Genomic DNA, 25,319 nt, shown 5'->3' on the forward strand with positions numbered 1-25,319 from the left:
TTGTTTTTACTGTAAAATTAAAATTGCAGCGATAGCCTTTTTCAGTTTATTGTGAAGTGTTATTTATTCCAATAACCCCAAAAGAATTCAAATGATTTATTGTCATTTGCAAAATAAACAAAACCATATGTCCCTCTGCTTGGTGCAGTCACTTATTCTAAATATATACTTGAAACTAGTAGCATAGAAAACATGCACACAGTGGCAGTCTCCTTTGCGGTTTGTGATTAACCTGGTGAATACTAAAAAGTCTCTGTGTGAACTGATTATTTTGTTGAGTATTTCTTTAAATCTATTAAACAAGTGCGTAAATAAGAAATAGGTAAGGTAGTCAGAGTTGTGTTAATATATTTAACATTTTGTTTACATTTCAAATAAATAAGTATTTATTAACTATGGACCTTTTTCACAGCAGACATTTTGACTTGTCATAGTAGGAAAAGCACAGCTGAAATTGATAACCTTAACAATGGCTAAATTCCATCAAGTGTCCCAGTAAGCTATTTCAATGAGTCCGCATGCACAATACCAGGGCCTCTCCTAAGTGGAATGCAGCCATCATTAATGGTTTTATACACCTGTGCTTTTCCTACTACGACATGTCAACATGTCTGCAGTGAAAAATGTCTATTGGGCCTTTTTTCTTTTCTTGAGCCCCTGCTGCCCAAAATGTTAGTGCACGTCCCTGCCTAAATGAGTTAAGCCGTGTTGAAGAACAGGGCCCAGCTATCCTACTGGGACACAGAACAGTAGGGGGATATTTTTCTGGTCTATCATTTGAAATGGCCTACTCGCAAGTCGCAACGTACACTAACGTTAAGTTACCTACACCACAAATAAACAACAATGTAAGCTGAATGGCGATTAATGACCGTTAAACCCATAGCAATATAAAATGTCCAACGTGTAAAACGTACATACATGTAGCTACACATAAACTTGTTACCTCTGCCTTCGTGACTTTATCGGCCTCCGACACACCTAAGGAACGAGCCGTTGTTTGCAGTTTCCCCTCAAGTGCATCTATGCTAGCTAGTCTACAGCAAAGCAATGACTGTAAATGTAAAATATCATTTTATAGTCTGTGGTCTACAGAGGTAGCTATGTTTGCTACAATTAGCATGTTTGCTAACGTCATTTTCCCGCCGTATACTACCTAAAGTCTGACAGACATTCTTTTCAAAACGCTTGTTTGCTCACGTGGCTGGCGGCTTAGAAACGGGAAGGTCTCGCACCAAGAGGACAGACATTTTCACACATACTTCTTTTTAGGAGCCGTTTAATCATTTTTCAGTCCAGTCAAAGATTCTCTATAACTATCACTCGCACTCTACGCGGGGTCGTTGGGGTTGCCAGGTAGTACGACATTTCCTACAGCAGGGCTCTCAAGTTTTGAAGACAAGAGTGACAGTAAGATTTCTGCTCATGTTCAAAACTTTGTGCACATTCAAAATATATCTGTGTTCTCTGAGATTTGGGTCGTGATATTTTTGAGAAAAATTAAGTTATAATAGTCACTATATTTCAGAAAATAATCTACCTGCACCATAGTCTGCTGTGCATTACGTGATTGCTCTGCTGATACGGTAGATCTCAGACCGTCTGACAGACTCAGAGCCCTGTTTGAGACTCTGGTCTCTGAATGAGCGAACGTTTAGTGAAGATACAATAGTGCGATTTTCTGATTGGCTATTGTGTAGGCGCTTTCTTTTTTTTGATTGGCTGGTAAGTGGCAGGCTCAACAAAGAACTCCAGGGGAGACTCGCTTGATTCCTGCCGGTTCCATAGTGAGAGCGGCGCGCCAGAGAAATTTTGGGCGCTGCGGCATATTACATACATTATAGTTTTTCCGCGTGAGAAATACAATGTGTGGCGGGAGTATGTGACAAAAGACTGAAAGGAGTGACTCACGCTTAATGCGTGACACTTGAGAGCCCTGCTACAGTCTGGACCATAGACTGTTAATTTTAACTAATATACAGTCTATGGTCTGGACATATCACAAAACTGTAAAACACATTTGAGTCATATCAGTATGAAATCTGGAGATTAGCGGGACAAATTACAATCGGGAGCAGGCTGGGAGAAAGGGTAAATCGGAAGTGTTGGAGTCGGTGCTAAAGTGAGGCCACTCCAGTTCTATAATGACCATTTCCAACAAACACAGCAAGTTGAAACCATCCATTTATTCAGTCAACTCTAGAAAGATACATTATGCACATGCATAGGCATGAATTCCGTCAAGAGACACGATCCTGTGTCTTTCAGCATACGTTTGTATGGAGCACAAGTGAACTGCACATATATTGATCCCATTAAGTATTAATGCTGTGGCTGCATCATATCAGAGAAAACACAACAGGATGACTTGTTGGTGCTTTGAATGCATTGGCCCCAGACTCTGGTTTTGTTGCTAATGAATGTCATTTTTCTGCTGTTCTGTTCTCAATGTTGCCACATCCGCAATTAGCAGCACAGACTAATTACCCCAAGGAGGCAGACAGCAGTATTTACAGTCAATCCACCATGATGTGAACACAACATTTTAGACCTTTTAAACTGGGTTTCATCGTTATTTAGGCTGATTATGACGGTTACATACCGTTATAACCTGCAACTTTGTACTGTACACTGGTAATTACCCAAACCCACATTCTTTAGACAAGAAGTTTAGAAGTACAAAGAACATTTTACGTAAACAAAAACTGTTTAAATTCTTCTGACCCGCATTGGTTTCCTAATCTTAAAACTATGACATGGAAATACACTTAAGGATCCCGGTGTTAAATCGCTTCAATGTGGCCATGCTGCGTTGACATTCTCTAGGAAAATATGGTTCATTTCAGCTTCCTACTGAAAACATTTTTTTCAGGTTTAAGAGCATCAACAGTATTTGTACTTCTGGATTGTCAACGAGACAAATAAAAAGTCAAATACTTGTAGTTGCCATGAATGCAGCACAAATCAAGTGACGCTTTAAAAATAACACGGTCCTATTAATGTAGCTCCTTTCATTAGGACTCAGCCATTGGTGCATTTTAAGCAGCAGCTGTCACAACTCAAATCTTCTCCACATACATGCATACATGACATCTTGTACAGTTAAACACTCAATTTTAACTTCAAAAAAAACTTTGAGAAAAACAATGCCAACAAAGTATAGGTTTGAAACAATGTACGTCATTGGAGCATGGCACATTGGTAACAATGTCTAAAATAAATCCAGACCTATTTGACATATGGCCAATACAATACAATACAATATATGTACAATACAAAACTGAAGAATATCATTAACTCCTATTCCATTTTTCACAAGATTAGCTTTTTAATGGCTTACAGCAACAGCAGCATCACTACATTGACGCATTTAGTTCAAAACAAAACAAACTTAAAAACAGCTTATAGCTGACAGAAGTTAAAAATTGGAAATCAACTGAAAGAAAACCGGCTTCTTGTAGCCAAGAGTTGCATCATCACTTGGCAGCCCGGGGGCCATGTCTGCCAGTAGAAGAATGTGGTCATGCTCACATAACCTGTTAACCTGAACTCTGACCTCCGTTTCCTGTCAGTCAGCAGGATCCTATGACCTCACAATCAGCACAACAGTCTCGTATGATTAGCACTGAGCTTTTTCAGCAAAGGAATGAAGCCCTGAAGGACTCGAGTCTTTTGACCAGTAGATGGCAGGAGGGAGAGAGAGAGAGAGAGAGAGAGAGAGAGAGAGAGAGAGAGAGAGAGAGAGAGAGAGAGAGAGAGAGAGAGAGAGAGAGAGAGAGAGAGAGAGAGAGAGAAACTGATGCTGCAGTATTACTGCACTGGGAGGTGGAGAAACAAATGAACAGGAATTGGAAAAAAATGTCTCATGCGGTCAATTTGAAACCCTTTGTGGTCGTTTTGTGTCTCTTTGCGGTCGATTGTGTCTATATGGTCATTTGATTGACTATCTAAAAACAAAAAACATTTTTTTTTTTTTTTTTTTTTTTAATCTGTCGCTTCAAACAGAGGCTCTGACTCTGGGGCCCCTGAGCGCTTGGGCCCCTCGGCCTTTGCCCAGTCGGTCCGTTTAGTAATCCATACATACGTTAGGCAGCTCATTACATACAACAACTTCCCATTTTTACAGTACAATATTACAAAGAATGTTCCGTTTGTTCTACTTCTGTGGCATTTCATTAGAAAATACTAAATAATCACAGGAAGAAAAATCCCTAATGTAATCAATCTAACAAAAAAGTCAATATTCATGCCATCAATCAAATGAAAACATACAGGATTATGTCCTAAAACTATTTACTTAAAACAAACTGAAATTAAACATACATAAATCTAAAAATGTAGACACACTAAAAAAAACTCCCAACAAAATCAATCCTAAGAGAGAGACGATATCTGTTCCAAACTGTGTGTTCAGGTTAGCAGCAGTAACATAAACACACACAGCAGTCAGACTAACGGACACTATTTCCCTTATTCCTACTTTCAAAAAGGGGAACCTCGTCAGCCATTTATGCCCAATACTACTTCAAGAGCTGTTTTTACAGCGTCACCCAGGGTGCTCGGTTGTCAAGGCTGTTGTTCCGTAACACACATACACAGCACCTGACAGTTGAATGGGTGGGGGGGGGACAGAAGGTCATCCAGAAGGGGCACAGCAGAACGAAGAAGGAAAAAAAATGAAAAGAAACAAAACAAAAAAACTCCCAAGTGGAAATCCTCCACAGTGTCTATGCCGTGCTGTATGTGTGTGAACTAGACCAGAGCTCGGAGAGGGAAGGACAGGGCGGCTCCCATGGACAGACCCAGGGCTAGGAAGAAAGTCATCAGGGCTCCGGCAGTCTCTGCATCCTTCGGCTCCACCAACCTGAGGACAGAGCAGGGGGGAAGTGGGGGGGGGGGATCAGCCGCGTGTCTGCTGCTTTGGTTGAGCCTCGGCTAGGTTTTGTGTCACAGTTACGCTGTGTTGCCATGGAGACCCAGCTAGAACAAGGAGTGATTTTTGAACACCTTGGGCCCTATTTTAACGATCTAACCGCATGGCGTGAAGTGTCCAAATCCACTCTTGCTAGTTTGACGGCGGAAAAAAGGGTCCGTGCGCCGGGCGCATGGTTCAAAAGGGTTGTACTTAGTGTCTTCATTAATCATAGGTGTGTTTTGGGCGTAACATGCAACCAACCAATCAGAGATCATCTCCCATTCCATTTAAAAGCCAGGCGTGTTTGGACCTTGGAGCATTGCTATTACGATGGGAGGATTTGCACCGTCATATTTTTATTTGTAATCTTCTGCATGTTTGTGTGCTTCCCTGTGTGTGTGTAACAAGCATAGTGTGCACGCACTGTGCATAAGCCTATGCGCATTTTACTAATGTGAAGTTAAAATAACAATGAAATGCTGCGCTATTGACTTTAGACCAGGTTTTTTTTTTTTTGGTCAATGCCGCGATCACTTCCCGCTGCCTCAAGATAGCAATATGCCCAGAATGCACCTGAACACACCTCCCTGTAAGACCAGCACGCCCATGGGCGCACAGATGGGCGAAGGTGCATTTGCTATTTAAACGACGTGGGCGCTGGACGGGAAATTGACAACTGCGTCAGTCTTAAACTAGCAAAGACACTTGCGTCCGGCTTTGCACTGCGCTGCGCCGGGTGCAAGATAGGGCCCTAGGTCTTCATGTCTCATGCGGGCAACTTGAAACCCTTTGTGGTCGTTTTGTGTCGCTTTGCGTCTACATGGTCATTCAATTCACTTTCAAACCAGAAATGTTATCCGTCACTTCAAACAGAGGCTCTGTAAAACCCTGTTTGATAGTACAATGTATTTGCATTATCAGTGTTTTCCCTGGCTTGTGGAAGACTTAAGTGCACGTATTTTCGGCTGGGGGGGTTTAGGCGTCCTTCCTCAATCTCAAGAAAATGTCACATTTTTCAATTTTGAAAAATGCAATGTCCCCATTCATTGTGTGTCTCTTTGTAGCTGTGTTGTGTCTCTTTGTGGTAATTTCTGTTTTCTTTGGGGTTGTTTTGGGTCTCTGTGGTCATTTGGTGTCTCTGTAGTCAGTCGGTGTTCTCTGGTGGTAGTTTTGAGTCTCTTTTTTTCACATTTTGGAGCATTATTCTCACCATATCTGTGTCTAAAACGTTGGAAAAGCTAGAGCAGATAATAAATAAAAACACTTAAAAGACAAAACTTGCTAAAGAAGTCTAACTACAACCATTAGGAAATTATCTGAGGAAAGTCTTTTAGTTACATTAATTCGTCTTAGGTGCTGCCCAAAACAGCTTGGGTGCTGCACCTAATCCTTAAAACGGCCTGAGAAAATCCCTGATTATGTAATTACCTCTCTGTAGAGTAGTTTTCATTGTTAGTGGCGGAGTGCGCCATTCCAACACAGGATTAAAACTGCTTGTTTTTATGGACTGTCCCACAGCTGTATCAGAACTGTATTAAGCTACAGCAAATGTTCCCCCAACCTTTCCTTCTGCTGCTTCACATATAAAGCATTCAACTGGCAAAACGGGTTGGCTTTTATTGTGAAGCAGTCACGGGGAACTTAATGTATGTGTAACTGAGGTTAGTGCTAAAAATGCACCAACAAAAAAATAAAAATTATTAGTTTTAAATAGGTCAGGGAGTAATAGCACAATGATCTGGATCTGTGCCTGAAATGACAGGACGCATTTTTTGATTCATAACCTACAAACACTTAAGCTGAAAGGTCTTACCAAGAACTTTTCTCTCAGTGTGATGCTATGAGTTATGCATCGTGTGCCAGACTATACACTCACCTAAAGGACTATTAGGAACACCATACTAATACCGTGTTTGACCCCCTTTCGCCTTCAGAACTGCCTTAATTCTTTGTGGCATTGATTCAACAAGGTGCTGGAAGCATTCTTTAGAAATGTTGGCCCATATTGATAGGACAGCATCCCCCACACCATTACACCACCACCACCACATCAACTGAGCCCTAAATTCAGTTTTAATCAAGCCAAGCATCGCTAAACTTGCACCTCGCCATAGCTGAAGAATAAAATCTGTTTCATGTCTGTGGTACAATCAGAGAGAGACTCGCTCCAAAAACACAAAAGCTGATTGGCTGCTATATAAGTTGCATGTTGGTCTCATTTGTAGTCATAATACAGCGAAATTATATTTGGACTAGCTACAGAAAGAACTACAACACCACGGAATTAAAAAAGAAAGAGCATTAGAGGTAGAGTAACATGGACGTAGGAAAATTAAGACCTGTTTCAAATTATTTAAGACCTAGGACATAATACTTCAGCGAATTTAAGACTTTTTAAAGGCCTAACATTTAGATTTTGAAATACTTTGAAGACTTTTTACGACGACGTGGAAACCCTGTTCTTAAAGTGTCTGTGGATTTCATTATTCTACGCACCTAGGCGTGCAGTAAATGATACGCTATACTACATAGCTAAATATATTTAAAACCTCTGCTGTTGGAGCATCCTTGAACACAATATGATGAGTTGAAACAGCCTAACATGACAAACACATATGACGACAACAGTGATATTGTTTTGTTGTGGTCATATCTGTTCAGCATTGAGCGTTTGGACTCACTGTGGTGCGTAGGACATGGAAAGGCAGACAAAGTAGCCACTGGACAGAGAGAAGAGAGCCATGATGACAGAGAAAGCAGCGTCGTGGCTGAAGTAGACGGGGAGGAAGGAGCGACTCTGGACGTTGCAGAGCATCAGCAGAGGGATGAACACCACCCTGGAGACGACTAGCACCGGGAACAGACGAGACTCTTTACGGGGCTGCAGAAGGAGACCAGAAAGATACACTGTATGAAAAGATGTAATGGCATCAGGTAGAAAGAGGGAGAGTAAGAAGTGGATTTGGAACAGGTGGGGATATAAAAAACATTATTTTGGCCAAAGGCAAACTGTCAGATAACAACAAACACTCCTGTGTGTACAATAGAAATATTGCATGAAGTGGATACAGAAAATTACAGCAGGAAGTGATATACATGAGGGCTGCACGAGATGAGGAAAATATGTGATAACGTTGAATGTGGTGATAACGATATTACTCGCTATAAATAAAGTGTCGTCAGTTCTGTCTCTTTGTTGCTTTCGGTATTCTGCTGAAACACAACACATCTCTGGTTGAATTTAAAACAGACAAAAGAAAATCATTCCCAGCATTCTTTTATTGAACAAATTGAACATTGAATATAAAAGGTAAAGTGTATAAAGTTTAAGTCTAAAGTTTTCTACTCGTATTTTCTTTCAACTAACACAAAAAATGTCAGTGTCTTTCGCGATAAGTCCCAGCCTTTCGCGATGGTTTTATTGCGCAAGTTGATGTCGCGATAACGATTAAAAAAAAACGATATATTGACAACCCTAAACTAGTATACATCACAATTTAGGCTCAATCTTGTACTTCATGTATAGTTTAGTTGGTTAGATTATTACACTAAAGGGTAACTTAAATGAAGCAAACAATTGGCATAATACCACGTGGGTCTCGGCAGGGACAATAATATAAATAATATAATATAGATTTACAAAGAGTAAATGTGTCTTGAAGTGATCTTATCAGCCTACTCACCCAACATATCAAGGTGGTGACGGTCCGACCGAACCAGTCGTTGATGTTGAAAATCAAGAAGCAGCACACTGAGATGAAGAAGCGCTCTGAAGAGGGAATGGACGGCAAGAGAAACGGGACAATCACGAGGGGATTGAGAGATATGCGGTACACATGCAGTTAAGTGTGTGTTGAATGCAGCAGTGAGCTAATCATGAAGTGGAACTGAGGAAAGCTCATACCCCATTTCCCTGGGAATGAGGTCCTGACATCTGCAGTGACGGCAGGGAAGACGGACAGAGTGACTGTGAACACAAACGTCACGCAGAACGCCATCACCCAGATCTACAAAAAAATAAAAGAAAACTATTTCATACATCTAATGGGACTGAAGTGCTATTTTAAGAGTAAATCACAATTAAAGCCCAGTTCAGACCAAAGATTCGCAACTAGATGAAACCATTTTAGAACGTTGCGGGGAAAAGGTGCAGTGGTCTGAACCGGCCCCGTCTCAGCTGGACTCAAGCCAGCTGATGGCGTCACTGCGACTCAGCTGGTCAGGTCTCCAGAAGCTGGTTTTAGAAGCAAAAGGGACGTCCCCTGTTTCAACAGCCAATAGAGAAGTCAGCTGGTCAAGTCAGCTACAAACTCTAGAAATAAAATTATCCATAATCCATTTTATTTCTATGTCACAAACTGCCAGCTGGTCGAAACAGCAGAGTTTTGGACGGAGGCTCAACGATCGCCCCCTGTGCGGTTCCTCCCACAGATGGTGGGCCCATGGGATGGAGAGGGAGGTGTCACGTTGCTTCTTCGGGCCCGGCCGGGCTCCATGGGAAACCCGGCCACCAGGCGCTCGCTGACGAGCCCTCCATCTGGGCCTGGCTCCAGACTTCCTTTGTAATCCATTCTTAATCCTGCATTACAAAATATCTATCTCTGATTACAATGGCGTTGTGCCATTTGGCAAATGCCTTGTACCTCTTATGCAATGTAAGAATATTAATTCATTATTAAGTGTTAATCTGTTTTTGGACATTTTCAAGAGTCGTTGCTATAGAGAGGATACACCGTCTCGTGGCATTGGTGTGAACTGGCAGGTTTTAGAACGTTGCAGACCAGCGTGTTGCAAGCGTCAACTTGTCTCGTCGCGAATCTTTGGTCTTATATGGGCTTTAAAGGAACACGGCGACTTATTGGGACTTTGTCTTATTCACCGTCTCCCCCAGAGTTAGATAAGTCCATACATACCCTTCTCATCTCCGTGCGTGTTGTAACTCTGTCTGACGCACCCACCGCTAGCCTAGCTTAGCACAGATCCTGGAGGTAACCGGCTCCATCTAGCCTCCTGCTCCCAATAAGTGACAAAATAACGCCAATATTTTCCTATTTACATGATGTGATTTGTATAGTCACAGGGTGTACAAGACACACAGACATCTTCTAACCGTATATAAACTGGGAACTATATTCTCAGAAGGCGAAGCACTGCTACTTCTGCTACTTGGGTGGAGTGATTTACTCGCAGCACCTGAGGAGCCCCGTGGTGAGGAGCAGAGAGTAACAACGGTGCTTTTCAGGTGTTGCGCTAATCACTCCGCCCGAGTAGCACTGCTTCGCCTTCTGAGAATATAATTCCCAGTATGTATACAGTTAGAAGATGGCTGTGTCTCATGTGACCTTGTTATTTGTACACGCTGTGACTATACAAATCACAACATGTAAATAGGAAAATATTGGCGTTATTTTGTCACTTATTGGGAGCAGTAGGCTAGATGGAGCCGGTTACCTCCAGGATCTGTGCTAAGCTAGGCTAGCGGTGGGTGCGTCAGACAGAGTTACGACACGCACAGAGATGAGAAGGGTATGTATGGACTTATCTAACTCTGGGGGAGACGGTGAATAAGACAAAGTCCCAATAAGTCGGCGTGTTCCTTTAAATGTCAAAAAACATTTTTTTCTCATGTAAATGGAATTATCTAAGTCACTGTCAAACCACTGGGTTCACCTTTTTGAAGACCTCTAAGACCGAGGCCTTAGCTTGTCCCTTCTCCACCTGCTCCATTGACAGGAAGGCGTGCTCCGGCCCGTCTGGAGCGGGCTCCCTCTCAGCCTCGGCTGCACTGCCGTCCATGGTTGGTTGGCTGGTCACTGTGCCGTTAGCATGGCCATTCAGCTTGCCGTTCTCCACTGTGCTTCTCTCTGCAATTGAACATAATCAAATTATTCCACTGTTCCATTTCCACATGTAACAGGTCATTGTTCAACATGTGCTCGAAGGAAATATTTCAAATATGACATATGATTTAGTGAGATATTTGAGTTGAGCATTGATATGGGAAATTACTAACTTGTTGTTTTGTTAATGGTGAATTACAGATTTGTTGTTCCATTGCTTGAACCTTTCACAGTTTCTGCCTTCAGCACAAATGTTTCAAAGTAGATGATGTGTTAGTGCTCTTTGACCTTGGAACGCCACAAGTTGCTATTCCCTGATAGTCAGAACTGGTTCAGACCAGACTCCCCCACACAGAAACCAAGCAAAGACAGCATAATGTCCCATTCTGTTTTCTTTATATATGTTGCCTTTAGGAGATATTATAGGCAAGCACAACCTGTCCCGCACTAAACTCCCTGCTTAGTTGTATTAATGATATTAAGTTGTGGCTTTCACAAAACTTTCTTAATTTGAACGAAGACAAAACTGAGTATTATTTTCAGTACTTCAGGCACGCAAAATGGTCCAGCTTTGAGTTTGGGAGATCTGGCATCATACACTAGGTCAACTGTCAAAAATGTGGGGGTTACTTTTGATTGCAGCATGAAATTTGACAAGCAGATCAGTAATGTTGTTAGAATGAGCTTTTTCCAGCTTCGTCTCCTAGCTAAAGTTAAGCCTTTCCTGAACAGTCACGATCTAGAAAAGGCGATTCATGCCTTTATTAGTTCAAGGTTGGATTACCGTAATGCTCTTTATGTTGGTCTGAATCAGACCTCCATCTCACGCCTTCAACTTGTTCAAAATGCTGCTGCTCGCTTTATAACAAATGCATCTAGACGTGCACACATCACTCCTGTTCTCTACACCCTACATTGGCTCCCTGTGCGTTTGTTTTCAAGGCCTTAAATGGCCTGGCCCCGGAGTATTTGTCCGAAATTTTAACTTTGCGGGAGCACAACCGGTCATTGCGGTCTTCAAATCAGCTGGTTTTAGAAGTCCCAAGGTCAAGGTATAAACGGTGGGGTGATCAGGCTTTTGCAGTTGCTGCCCCGAGACTCTGGAACAAGTTACCCCCTGATATTCACACTATTACGGATATAGCTCTTTTTAGGTCCAACCTCAAAGCCTATTTGTTTAGACTGGCTTTTAATACGTAGTAGTGGTGTGACAATTTCACTCTCCTGTTTCTTTGTAACCTTTTTTGATTTTACTGTGTTATATGTTTCATTCTTTTTATTGTATATGTTGTTTTATACTTGATTCCTGATGTAAAGCAATTTGGATACCTGCTGGTTGCTGTAAAGCGCTATATAAATACATTTTGATTGATTGATTGATTGACTGATTGATTGATTGATTGACTAGAGAAAGGCAGAGAGTTGTGTGTTTGAGAGAGGGAGAGAGCGAGTGGAAGAGAAGGTGGACTATTGCACACAATGTTTCTGTGAGTTATAAATAACTTTGGCTACGTGGAATGCAGCTTTGTCAGTTTTTGAGCTGCCTGTGGGGCAACTCGCTCATCATGCTCCATTACACACAGACGTCAGGTCGGCTCTGTGAGTACCTCCGCTGTCGGCTTAAAAGCGCGACAACTCTGTCCACCCATTCCGTCTTTGTAGCTTTCACACAGATGGCGAGTTGGCTTAAAGGCGCAACAGTCCTGGTTTGAACAGGCTGTGTGAAAGGGGCTTCTGAGTCTAACAGGCTCTGTCTTTGTCTGGGCACTGACAGGACTCTAACTGGATTAATAGAGGGTCAACTCACTTAACAAGATAATGTTCCACCAAATTGAGTTAATTCAACCAGACTCAGTGGAAAAGCAAACAGATGCTCTCTCACTGTCAGACAAATGTTTGATGATCTCAATTGTACAAGAGCTTGCACTTCAAAATTTGAACAGATGACGAAGGGTGTCCCTGTGGTGCCAACTTGGGAGACAAATTACATCAATTCCAAGGGTGTGTAAAGGAGTTTGTTGAAGCAAAAATCCCACCTTTCAGCAACTCGTCTGTGGTGTCTGCCTCATACTTGCTGCCTTTGTTCAGATAATACTGGGCAAACTCCTGCATGGAAACACCAGACAACACAAATTAGGCCTTTCAGCTGAATTATGCTTTTGGCTAATACATATAACTGATGTAATTAAAGAAAGTTTTGCAATTTGGCAGCCCCGAATGCAACCAAGAGGTCTTCCGTTTCACATCTGAGGATTCACAACATTTTCCAAATTAATACATTTGCTAACATTGCTATTTAGCTTGAATTAAAATGTCACTTTGTGCTTAAGTTTTCCCCCAATTATATAAGCAAACGCGATCTTAAATATTTTGATTTGTATATACTAATGGTCAGTGGTCACCAAAGAGATGATAGCCCAGTTTAGGCGGGGTTAAATGGATTGTGGGTAATGTAGTCATGCAGAGCTGGGAGCTGACTGACTAGGCGGGGCAGCAGCAGGTAGCTGAAGAGTGTGACCAGTGTCCCCACACATGGCGTGATGAAGTAACCCAACGCTGCCGTCTCAGAGTCTGCATCACCTGGGTGACAAACAGAAGTTCATAATTAGGAATTCTGGGAGGGAGACATATCGGATAAATGAAAACACTATTCGGAACATGAGCGGATGAGTGGTGCTGTTGTGTGGCGTCATGCTGATTTGACTGGCTCCACATCCACTTTGAATGTCCTCTGTTACTAGGCAACTGGGGATTAGGCGCCCGGCACGTTTGTGTGTGTGTGTGTGTGTGTGTGTGTGTGTGTGTGTGTGTGTGTGTGTGTGTGTGTGTGTGTGTGTATGTGGGTGGCTCACTGGCTATGGCAAGCAGCATGGCGATGGCAGCGAAAGTCCCGGCGAGGCCCTGGCCGCTCATGAAGACGGTGCTGTACTTCTGAGGCAGCAGACCCACCAGGCCAAACAGACTGCCCTGCAGCACGGCGCCAAACGCTGCCGAGACAAAGCACCATTTAACTCAACACGATTTCACTCAAATTTACACACGTACACACTACTCTTAGCCTTTCAGTCAGGCTTTTACACACATGAATGAATGAATGCCTTTATTGCCATTGCATATTCACATACAAAGAAAATGTCCTGTCTCTCATAAAAGAAAAAATGTTCCCATTCACACATTCTCATACTCACACATTATGATACAAAAATAGCTGTTAAAAGAGGTACAAATATGATAAGATAAAGTGCTGTAAGATTGGATAAAGTCCATATGCAGTTATTCACATTGTTAAAATGATTGTGGTGGTGGGAAGGAGGGGGATTGGGGGGGTGAGAGTTCAGTTTGTGTATGGCTGTGGGGTGAAAACTGTTCCTCAGTCTGGAGGTGCGTCTTCCAGAGGGCAGCAGCGTGAACAGATGCTGGAAAGGGTGAGTGTTGTCTTTTACAACCCTGCAGGCTCTACTGTGGCAGCGAGGCCTGAAAATACATACACACACACAGTCCCACTGACTTACAGTTGATAAACCAGATAGTAGCCATGGTGATAGAGAAGAAGCGGTCCTCCTCCATGGGCACTTTGACCAGCACTGCTGTGAAGATGAAGAGCAGCAGGATAAAAACCAGGCTGCCTGCGATGCGCATCGCCGCCGATATCCTGAAACCAGAAACATCAGTCATTTAATCATCTACATCAAACTGGATGCGAAATACACCACGGTGGAGTATTTTGGCACGAGACACGGTCATATATGCGACTTTGTAATGGCAAATACCTCAAGTTTAGGATTCACAACTAATCCTTAGGGTTGAGTACTGAAAACCGGTGCTAATATGCACTGGTGCCAAAACAACCAGTATCTACCGGACCGGATAGCAACGCGGATTTTGGTGCCTCATTTCAGTGTCACTTAAATGCCTGGGCTTCTCTCTGATGTTCAGAAACGGCCGTTACAGGCAACAGAAGCATCGCTGCACGTGATGCTAGTTAAGACTACACTTGACAGCAGGTACAGTGGCATGGTTTTATTTCAGTTAGCCTAATAGCTGGTTTGATTTGCATTGAGGAGATGATTTTATGGAAAGTAAGTACCCCATGACAATCTCTAGGTATGGTGAAGGGTATGTGATGATGTGGGGCTATTTTAATTCCAAAGGCCAAGGGAACTTCATCAGGATGCATAGTATCCTGGATCCATAAAATAACTGGCCTTTAAAAATAAAAATCTGCCTGCCTCTATGGGAATTTAACATAGGGGTGTACTTACTTATCCATCCATCCATCTTCTTCCGCTTATCCGGTAACGGGTCGCGGGGGTAGCAGCTCCAGCAGGGGACCCCAAACTTCCCTTTCCCAAGCCACATTAACCAGCTCCGACTGGGGGATCCCGAGGCGTTCCCAGGCCAGGTTGGAGATATAATCCCTCCACCTAGTCCTGGGTCTTCCCCGAGGCCTCCTCCCAGCTGGACGTGCCTGGAAAACCTCCCTAGGGAGGCGCCCAGGGGGCATCCTTACCAGATGCCCGAACCACCTCAACTGGCTCCTTTCGACGCGAAGGAGCAGCGGCTCTACTCCGAGCTCCTCACGGATGACTGAGCTTCTCACCCTATCTCTAAGGGAGACGCCAGCCACCCTCCTGAGGAAACCCATTTCGGCCGCTTGTACCCTGGATCTCGTTCTTTCGGTCATGACCCAGCCTTCATGACCATAGGTGAGGGTAGGAACGAAAACTGACCGGTAGATTGAGAGCTTTGCCTTCTGGCTCAGCTCTCTTTTCGTCACAACGGTGCGATAAATTGAGTGTAATACCGCACCCGCTGCGCCGATTCTCCGACCAATCTCCCGCTCCATTGTTCCCTCACTCGCGAACAAGACTCCAAGGTACTTGAACTCCTTCACTTGGGGTAAAGACTCATTCCCTACCTGGAGAAGGCACTCCATCGGTTTCCTGCTGAGAACCATGGCCTCAGATTTAGAGGTGCTGATCCTCATCCCAGCCGCTTCACACTCGGCTGCGAACCGATCCAGTGAGTGCTGAAGGTCACAGGCCGACGATGCCATCAGGACCACATCATCTGCAAAAAGCAGCGATGAGATCCCCAGCTCACCAAACTGCAACCCCTCTCCACCCCGACTACGCCTCGATATCCTGTCCATAAATACTACATACAGGATTGGTGACAAAGCGCAGCCCTGGCGGAGGCCAACTCTCACCTGAAACGAGTCCGACTTACTGCCGAGAACCCGGACACAGCTCTCGCTTTGGTCGTACAGAGATTGGATGGCCCTGAGAAGGGACCCCCTCACCCCATACTCCCGCAGCACCTCCCACAGTGTCTCCCGGGGGACTCGGTCATATGCCTTCTCCAGATCCACAAAGCACATGTAGACCGGTTGGGCATACTCCCAGGCTCCCTCCAGGATCCTTGCGAGAGTAAAGATCTGGTCCGTTGTTCCACGACCAGGACGGAATCCGCATTGTTCCTCTTCAACCTGAGGTTCGACTATCGACCGAACCCTCCTTTCCAGCACCTTGGAGTAGACTTTACCGGGGAGGCTGAGAAGTGTGATACCCCTGTAATTGGCACACACCCTCTGGTCCCCCTTTTTGAAAAGGGGAACCACCACCCCGGTCTGCCACTCCTTAGGCACCGTCCCCGACTTCCACGCAATGTTGAAGAGGCGTGTCAACCAAGACAACCCCTCCACACCCAGAGCTTTAAGCATTTCTGGACGGATCTCATCAATCCCTGGGGCTTTGCCACTGTGGAGTTGTTTAACTACCTCAGCAACTTCCACCAGGGAAATTGACGACAATCCCCCATCATCCTCCAGCTCTGCCTCTACCATAGAGGGCGTATTAGTCGGATTTAGGAGTTCCTCAAAGTGCTCCTTCCACCGCCCTATTACCTTACTGTGTACTTACTTATGCCCCCTGTATTTTAAGGAAGAACATTTATTTATTTATGATACATTATTCATTCACAAAGAAAATTGGTGTCCTTAAAGGTTGGAGTTTTCCTCATTTTTTTTTAATTAAGGCATTAAGATCAATTTCCAAAAGATGATTTTTTTATTCCTCTTTTTAGTCAACTTAAGCATGGGTGTATTCACTTATGCTTAACACTGTAATGTTAACGTTAGCCTACCATTAGCTAGCAGCTGGATTAAACACGGTTAAAATGCTGACAGCTAACGGTGTAAAGTGTGACTGTATTTCACTGTAGAGGATTCCAACAGCGGGACGTCCAACAGACAAAAAACAAAAAACAACACAGACGGTGCATTTACTTGAAAGTAGTAAGCCTTGTGGTGCATTCAAAGTTATTGGAAAATACAGTGGTTGTTTTTGTCATTTTAACAGCAACTTTCTGGTGAAGTAAGTTATTATTACATTTTTAATAAATCATTACATTTTGACCACATGGCCTTAGCAGTAAACAAGCCATTCTTTAATGTCTAGCTATCTACATTACCGGTCAAAAGTTTGGGGTCACTTAGAAATGTCCATTCCACTCCATTACAGACAGAATACCAGCTGAGATCAGTTGCATTGTTTTTTTAACCAGGGCAGCAGTTTTCAGATTACATTATGTGTTTACATAATTGGAAAAGGATTCTCGACTGTTGTAGAAAGAAGTGGCTGATCTTTAATGCAATATATACATTGCCCATTATCAGCAACCATTCATCCAATGTTCCAAAGGCACATTCTGTTAACTAATCTGATATCATTTTAAAAGGCCAACTGAGAAAACACTGGAGAACCCTTTTGCAATTATGTAAGCACATAATGTAATCTGAAAACTGCTGCCCTGAAAAAACAATGCAACTGATCTCAGCTGGTATTCTGTCTATAATGGAGTGGAATGGAAATTTCTAAGTAAACCCAAACTTTTGACCGGTAGTGTATCTAATTAGATTAATTACTTTTGGAAAAAATTGACATCCTTCTGCATCTTAATTTCTTCTAGACAGCTTTGGCACGTTGCCCAGTACAGATATGAACATCCTCTGACAGCGAGTTGACGTCTAACCCTGTCACTGACCTCTGGTAGAGGAAGGAGTTGAGCAGGGTGAACACCAGCAGGGGCAGCTGGGAGAGCAGGGTCATCCAGTTGTTGAAGTAGTACTCCTTGCGGACCACCATGGTGCCGTTGCTCCATTCTGTCGTGTTTAGGCGACCTTGGAAATACTGCAAACCCAGAAGAAAAAAAAAAAAAGATGTTGGATTACCACTGTTGAATTGTCCTGCACATCTATAGTACTGTTTATCTTTACGTGCAAACATATACTATATCGTCCAACAATGGAAAGTGTATTCAGCGTCTCCTTAACGCTCCATTCTTTTAAAATTTACAACGTTTACATAGTTTGTTTGTCCCCCAATTGAGCCGAGCGGTATCGCACATTCATGGTGAACTCAAAATAACTCCCAGAATCCTCTAGTCATATGTCAAGTCATTCCCCTGTTATTTTTTTTTAAACGAGTACAGGAATAGTTAAATCCTTCATCATTTTAAAGCTGCACTAATCAGGGCTTGACATTAACTTTTTGAGACACTTGTCCTTTGGACAAGTACATTTACGTTTCACTTGTCCATGCACAAAAGTCACTTGTCCGGAAAAAGATTTATCATTTTATAAAAAAAATTGCTAATGCAGAATTCAAACAAACCGTTGAAAGCATCCAAACACTATCAGCATTAATACAATTCAGTTGAAACAGTAGAAACAAACATGTTTCAAGAATAGATTTCCCCTTTCAACAAGAAAAAAGGATCTCCAGACTCCATAATACAAAGTTATACTTTGCACACCGGTGTGCAGAAGTTAATATATTCAGATTCTAAGTCAATATTTTTCTCATTACTTTCAGATTCCTAGTCAATATTCTGAGTTACAAAGTCAATATATTGAGATACTAAGTTATTGAGATTCTAAGTCAATATTTTAAAGTTTCGCATTATTTTCAGATTTCTAGTCAATATTCTAAGTTAATAAGTCAATATATTGAGATACTTAGTCGATACTTTGAGATATTGAGTCAATATATTGAGATTGTAAGTCAATATTTTAAATGTTCTCATTGCTTTGAGATTCTTAGTCAATATTTTGAGATAAGTCAATATATTGCGATACTAAGCAAATATATTGAGATTCTAAGTCAATATTTTAAATTTTCTCATTACTTTGAGATTCTTCGTTTATACTCTGAGATACTGTCAATATATTGAGATACTAAGTCAATATTTTGACCAGAGGTAAAATAATTTTGTAGACAAAACAATGGATTTTGCCACTAAATGTTGGTGTTAAAAAAAATAAAAAGGTGTAGCTACTTCACAGTTGATTAGCTGATATTTAATCCGGCAAGTCGCGGAGCTGAGGTTTTACAATATTTGACGGACAAACGAGCAGTGGAGTAGTAACGTTACGTGGCAGAGAGCCAGTTGCTAAATGAGTCATGAATTAACTTCATGCTTCATCCACACAAAGCACATTGCTATCACCATGAGTGACAACTGTATTCGGCTCGTTTTCTGTGAACGATGTGGCGAGGAGGTAACGTTAAGGTGGAGTTAACAAGCTAATGTTAGCCAACTAACACCGGCTGGCTCGCCGTGCTTTCATGCTGCATCGCTTACAGAGAATGAGCAGGTCAGCGGGCCGCTAACGTTAGCGGCCCGCTGACCTGCTGCGCCGGATTGTGGGGAAATAATGTATTAATTTCAAATCGGTAACATAGACGTAATGAGTGGCACATGACGTGAAGTAACATGGCATTTTATTTTGTTTGAGTTTTAACTTGTCCAGTGGGGCAAGTACATTTTTCTTCCACAAGCCTTAATGTCGAGCCCTGCTAATCATTTCTTTTTATCAAAAATGGGTGATGACTGAGTGTTATGTGAAAGATGTTTTAGCGCCTGTCAGCTCATTGTTTTGGTTTGACATCCCGCAACTTTATTTCTCCAAATACAGTAGGCAAACAATTTCAGTGAAAAAGTTGTGATGAACCCACTGTACACTACATGGCTGAGAACCAAACAGCAGAGAGACATTTTTAGCATCTAGCTGGTGGACATAGTGAAGCATTTAGCAGAGCCAGAGAAAATGGTTCTCTGTTGTTAGAAACCCAAACAATCCAGTGAAACAATCCATATGGTTACCCAAAGTCATAGGATTGACTGCGTTGTTTTGGTTAGGCCTATTCAAATGATGAAAGTTTAGAGTGTATAAAAGATTAAAACAATATGATGGAAGTATACGCCACTTACATGCTCTATTACGCTCGTAAGTTGTTGCAGCAATTTGTGGGTTGATAGCATTTGTTACACAAAGAATTGGTAAAAATGGTCAAAAATCCCTCCAAAATATCACATTAAGACACCAAGACCTTGAGGAACACTATAGAAAAATTCATGCTGTGATTTGTTATCAAAAACCTTTGACATTTTGGCGATTTCCGCAAGAATTGCATTTTTCAGTGATCGGATGGCAAGCACTTTTGTTCTGGAAACTGCTCAGAAGCCACTTTATTGTCAAATAGGGCTGAACGATTAATTGCATTTGCGATAATATCACGATATGTTAAAACGCGATTTCCTAATCGCAAAGGCTGCGATTTGGTCACATGACTCGCGAGAGCAAATCAGTCTGCACTCCGCAGAGAAAGCATCAACTTAGCATGCTAACGCTACACTGTACCTTGAGCTGATTTCTGTCATTCAAACAACTCTGAGTTGTAGTTTAAAACTTTTACAGCCATTTTAATAAAATGAAGGGTTTTATTCTGGTTCGAGTCCATACGTGCAGTTAATGGATACAGACACGCAGAACTGAAGGCTCGGTTGGCAACTAGCTCTGATTAGCGGTTAGCTCCGGTTAGCTCCGTTTTAAAGATATGAGTGGAGGAGCTGCCACTGAGAGGGGTAACAACCAGACTCTGATAAATGACGTTCGGGGAGCTTTCACAGCAGCGTGGCCGCGGTGTTTCAACAGTTTTATTAGTACAGTTAATCCCACGGCAAGAACACCAGCAACTAGCTAACGTAAGGATAGCCTCTCTGAACAAGTGCACACGGCAGCACGCAACTTCACGAGGGGGAGGGGCTGGAGGCAGCTCCTCTCTGTGCACTGTAAAAAAAAAAATACACTGTTGTGTGTGTGTGTGTGTGTATATACTATAATTTTACTTTTTTAACTGTCTAGTATGTAATTGTGTGTTGTTCATACTATAAAATGATTTATTGTTTGTCTTTGTTGAATAATACAGAAGACAAAGCTTAAAAAAATAATCGAAATCGCAATATTTGGGGGAAAAAATCGCAATTAGATTATTTTCAAAAATCGTTCAGCCCTATTGTCAAAATATCTAGGAAACTTCTGTTATAAAGTTTCATGACACAACAGGTCATTTTATACAGTGAGGTCAAGTTTCAGATATGGTCTCACTACAATGAAATAGCTACTATGGGGATTAACATCATCATCATCACACATACATAGAATTGGGTTTATTGCATCCACAGGTCTAAAGCCCGAGACCGATAATCGGCCGTCGGACAGTCTGGCGAGGTCAGTGACTCGAGTCTGTTCGGTGTGTTCCATGCCGTCGTCCGTCGGCCTTCATTTTGGCCGATTTGACATGTTGAATCGGAAGGCGGGCACTGCCGGCAGTCGGACTCAAAAGACCAATCTGATTGGTGGAGTGCTAACCCGGAAACGAGGAGCAGGATGAGCGTAACTAGAGTCAGTCCAACTGCCTTTTCTGCCGAGGGTCGGCCGTCTGGTTGGTAGGTCACGACCTTAAAATGTCCAGTCATACCTAATTTATGCAATTCCAAGACCCCAGTATGCAGAATTATTCACACACACCATTTTGATAATAAGTGAAAATAACATGTTTGTACTGCATGAAAAAAAACTGCATGGGATTATCATTAAATTGGCATGTCTGTACAGAGGAAACTCGTGGGTACCCACAGAACCCATTTTCATTCAGATATCTTAAGGTGAGTTATTAAGCCCCCTTCCCCACAAAGAAGCATGACATGGTTGGTACCAGTATCTTCACCCGCTACAGCCTCTTAAAGACAGTAATGTCAGCCAAGATTATGTGTCAGTTCAACTGTCTTTAGCCCTGTTCACATGGGATTTGTATCATCTGGGGACCTTGTGTGATTTAGAAATTCCAAATCACAGAGATGTCGATTCACACGGGACTAATATTATCACAGGACCTCGGTGTTCAGCGGTATATGGTAGGTCATTTCCGGGGAATTTTTACTTTACAAATTACCGCAAAGGACCTGCCGCATTTCGCCAAACACAGAGGTCACGTGATAATAATAGGCCCGTGTGAATCGACATCTCTGTGATTTGGGGTTGTATTGGCTGCGTTGACATGTATAAATGAAAGTTTTGACATCATATGTGGGGTATAATGTCAGTACATTTGAGTGAAATACAGACTTTGCCTAACCCGTGCGAATGCGCCACATAAACAACATACATGGGTGGGTGACTTCTAAATCACATGAGGTCCCCTGGTAATACTAGTCCCGTGCAAATAAGGCTTTAGAGGGATTAAGTAATTTCCATGTTTTTACCAATGAGGCAGTCATGAAGAAGTTCCATGGTAGCAATGTTCCCAGGCCCAGAAAGAAGAAACAGATCCCCACCAGGCAGCCCCTGCAGATGGAGGAAAAGGGTGATACTTGAAAAAGGGTTTACAGTACACAGCTGCAGCACGGGCCATTTAACAAATAAACATTCTGTAATTTTCCCGAGCTGAATTTAAACTGCCTTCACATAAAAAAAGAGATTCTCGTGCGTGTGAAACGATGCAGCATGTAAACCAGCATTACCCATTTGATCCCATTATATATCAGCCTCACCGTTCCCTCTCCTCCAGCTTTAACAGGGTTGTATTAAGTTGCAGGAAATGCAAACTCAACATGTCCTACTACTGCTGCATCACATTAAAAAGCATTCAACTGGCGACCAATGGGATGGACTTTATTCTGTCGCAGACAAGAGAAAACACAATGGGCCCTACCTTGCACCCAAAGCCCGACGCAAGTGTCTTTGCCAGTTTAAGACCAACGCAGTTGTCAATTTCCCGTCCAGCGCCCACGTCGTTTAAATAGCAAATGCACACATCATTGTCTGGTCAGCAACAATTCCATTTTAAAAGCCACAGAAGAAACTGTGGTCTTGAGAAAAACATCTCTGATTCATGGTCGAGAGCAAACAGCGGCAAGTGAGAGTTTCCATCCAGTTCTAACTCACCGGTCCTGAGGAGCATCTATCCGTCCCTTCATCCTGATGTAGGAGGTTCTGGTGAAACTGCAAGGGCAACAGGAGAGAACAAGTGTCATAGAGATGCAGGAATGCATTCACATTCTGGCAAGAGGCTGGGAGAAGCTGGTTAGAGGCTGTCTAAAAACCGTGTCCAGAGAAATGCTTCAGTCCAGAGAAATGCTTCAGTCCAGAGGTCGGATGTGTCGGGGAATTACGGAGTCACGCTGCATTAACCTTTAAGTAGGGCCAGTGCTGGAAGAAGTATTCAGATTAAGTAAAAGTACTAATACCACACAGTTAAAATACTCTTGTTACAGGTAAAGGTCCTGCATTGAAAATGTTACTTAAGTTGAAGTGTGTTAGTATCATCAGGAAAATGTACTTAAAGTAGTACAAGTAAAAGAAGTCAATGCAGAAAAGTCCTCCCATTGTAGAAAGTGTAAAGGATCCAAACAGTTGTGTGTTTAACGGTCCAATCATTTCAGCTGGACTTGTATGCCGTTATATTGTTGGCTAGTTTAATTTAGAATAAAACATTCTATTTTATAAAATACATGCGTTCTGTGTTTTAAAATCTTGAATAGTAAAGTAACTAGTAACTAAAGCTGTCAGATTAATGTAGTGGAGTAAAAGGTACAACTGAAATGTAGTGAAGTAGAAGCTGAAAGTGGCCTGAAAAGAAGTACAAGTACCTCCAATTTGTACTTCAGTAAGCACTTGAGTAAATGTACTTAGTTACATTCCGCCAATGAGTAGGGCTGGGCAATTCATCAACATTGTATTTCCAATTACAATTTGGGCTTCCAACGATGACGAAGATAATCAAGATCAAACGATTTTTGTGTTACGTTGTGTAGGGCTGAACGATTAATTGCATTTGCGATAATATCGCGATATGTTAAAACGCGATTTCCTAATCGCAAAGGCTGCGATTTGGTCACATGACTCGCGAGAGCAAATCAGTCTGCACTCCGCAGAGAAAGCATCAACTTAGCACGCTAACGCTACACTGTACCTTGAGCTGATTTCTGTCATTCAAACAACTCTGAGTTGTAGTTTAAAACTTTTACAGCCATTTTAATAAAATGAAGGGTTTTATTCTGGTTCGAGTCCATACGTGCAGTTAATGGATACAGGAACGCAGAACTGAAGGGTTGGCAACTAGCTCTGATTAGCGGTTAGCTCCGGTTAGCGGTTAGCTCCGTTATAAATATATGGAGTGGAGGAGCTGCCACTGAGAGGGGTACCAACCAGACTCTGATAAATGACGTTCGGGGAGCTTTCACAGCAGCGTGGCCGCGGTGTTTCAACAGTTTTATTAGTACAGTTAATCCCACGGCAAGAACACCAGCAACTAGCTAACGCAACGATAGCCTCTCTGAACAAGTGCACACGGCAGCACGCAACTTCACGAGGGGGAGGGGCTGGAGGCAGCTCCTCTCTGTGCACTGTAAAAAATTACACTGTTGTGTGTGTGTGTGTGTGTGTGTGTGTGTGTGTACAGTGAGGAAAATAAGTATTTGAACACCCTGCTATTTTGCAAGTTCTCCCACTTAGAAATCATGGAGGGGTCTGAAATTGTCATCGTAGGTGCATGTCCACTGTGAGAGACATAATCTTAAAAAAAAAAAAATCCAGAAATCACAATGTATGATTTTTTAACTATGTATTTGTATGATACAGCTGCAAATAAGTATTTGAACACCTGAGAAAATCAATGTTAATATTTGGTACAGTAGCCTTTGTTTGCAATTACAGAGGTCAAACGTTTCCTGTAGTTTTTCACCAGGTTTGCACACACTGCAGGAGGGATTTTGGCCCACTCCTCCACACAGATCTTCTCTAGATCAGTCAGGTTTGTGGGCTGTCGCTGAGAAACACGGAGTTTGAGCTCCCTCCAAAGATTCTCTATTGGGTTTAGGTCTGGAGACTGGCTAGGCCACGCCAGAACCTTGATATGCTTCTTACAGAGCCACTCCTTGGTTATCCTGGCTGTGTGCTTCGGGTCATTGTCATGTTGGAAGACCCAGCCTCGACCCATCTTCAATGCTCTAACTGAGGGAAGGAGGTTGTTGCCCAAAATCTCGCAATACATGGCCCCGGTCATCCTCGCCTTAATACAGTGCAGTCGCCCTGTCCCATGTGCAGAAAAACACCCCCAAAGCATGATGCTACCACCCCCATGCTTCACAGTAGGGATGGTGTTCTTGGGATGGTACTCATCATTCTTCTTCCTCCAAACACAGTTAGTGGAATTATGACC

The 25,319-nt window shown here is 42.6% G+C and overlaps 1 protein-coding gene across 3 annotated transcripts in view; it reads right to left on the reverse strand.

Moving 5' to 3' along the window:
* Positions 1–25,319, reverse strand: part of LOC116036058 (equilibrative nucleoside transporter 2) — a 48,699-nt gene that overhangs the window by 12,580 nt on the left and 10,800 nt on the right. For 2 of the 3 annotated variants that reach the window (XM_035993752.1, XM_035993753.1), the window contains exons 2-13: positions 23,045–23,101; positions 22,363–22,444; positions 17,800–17,945; positions 14,268–14,407; positions 13,608–13,742; positions 13,238–13,335; positions 12,792–12,861; positions 10,586–10,779; positions 8,820–8,922; positions 8,599–8,684; positions 7,597–7,796; positions 4,753–4,864 (exon numbers count right to left, since the gene is read on the reverse strand). In XM_035993752.1, coding sequence (XP_035849645.1) covers positions 4,753–4,864; positions 7,597–7,796; positions 8,599–8,684; positions 8,820–8,922; positions 10,586–10,779; positions 12,792–12,861; positions 13,238–13,335; positions 13,608–13,742; positions 14,268–14,407; positions 17,800–17,945; positions 22,363–22,444; positions 23,045–23,076 — 1,398 coding nt within the window. In that variant the 5' untranslated portion in view covers positions 23,077–23,101. Of the gene's footprint in view, positions 1–4,172; positions 4,865–7,596; positions 7,797–8,598; positions 8,685–8,819; positions 8,923–10,585; positions 10,780–12,791; positions 12,862–13,237; positions 13,336–13,607; positions 13,743–14,267; positions 14,408–17,799; positions 17,946–22,362; positions 22,445–23,044; positions 23,102–25,319 lie in introns of those variants that run through there. The other variant, XM_031279497.2, reaches the window with a different exon arrangement.

The sequence above is a fragment of the Sander lucioperca genome, chromosome 17, assembly GCF_008315115.2.
Source record: "Sander lucioperca isolate FBNREF2018 chromosome 17, SLUC_FBN_1.2, whole genome shotgun sequence".
NCBI lineage: Eukaryota > Metazoa > Chordata > Actinopteri > Perciformes > Percidae > Sander > Sander lucioperca.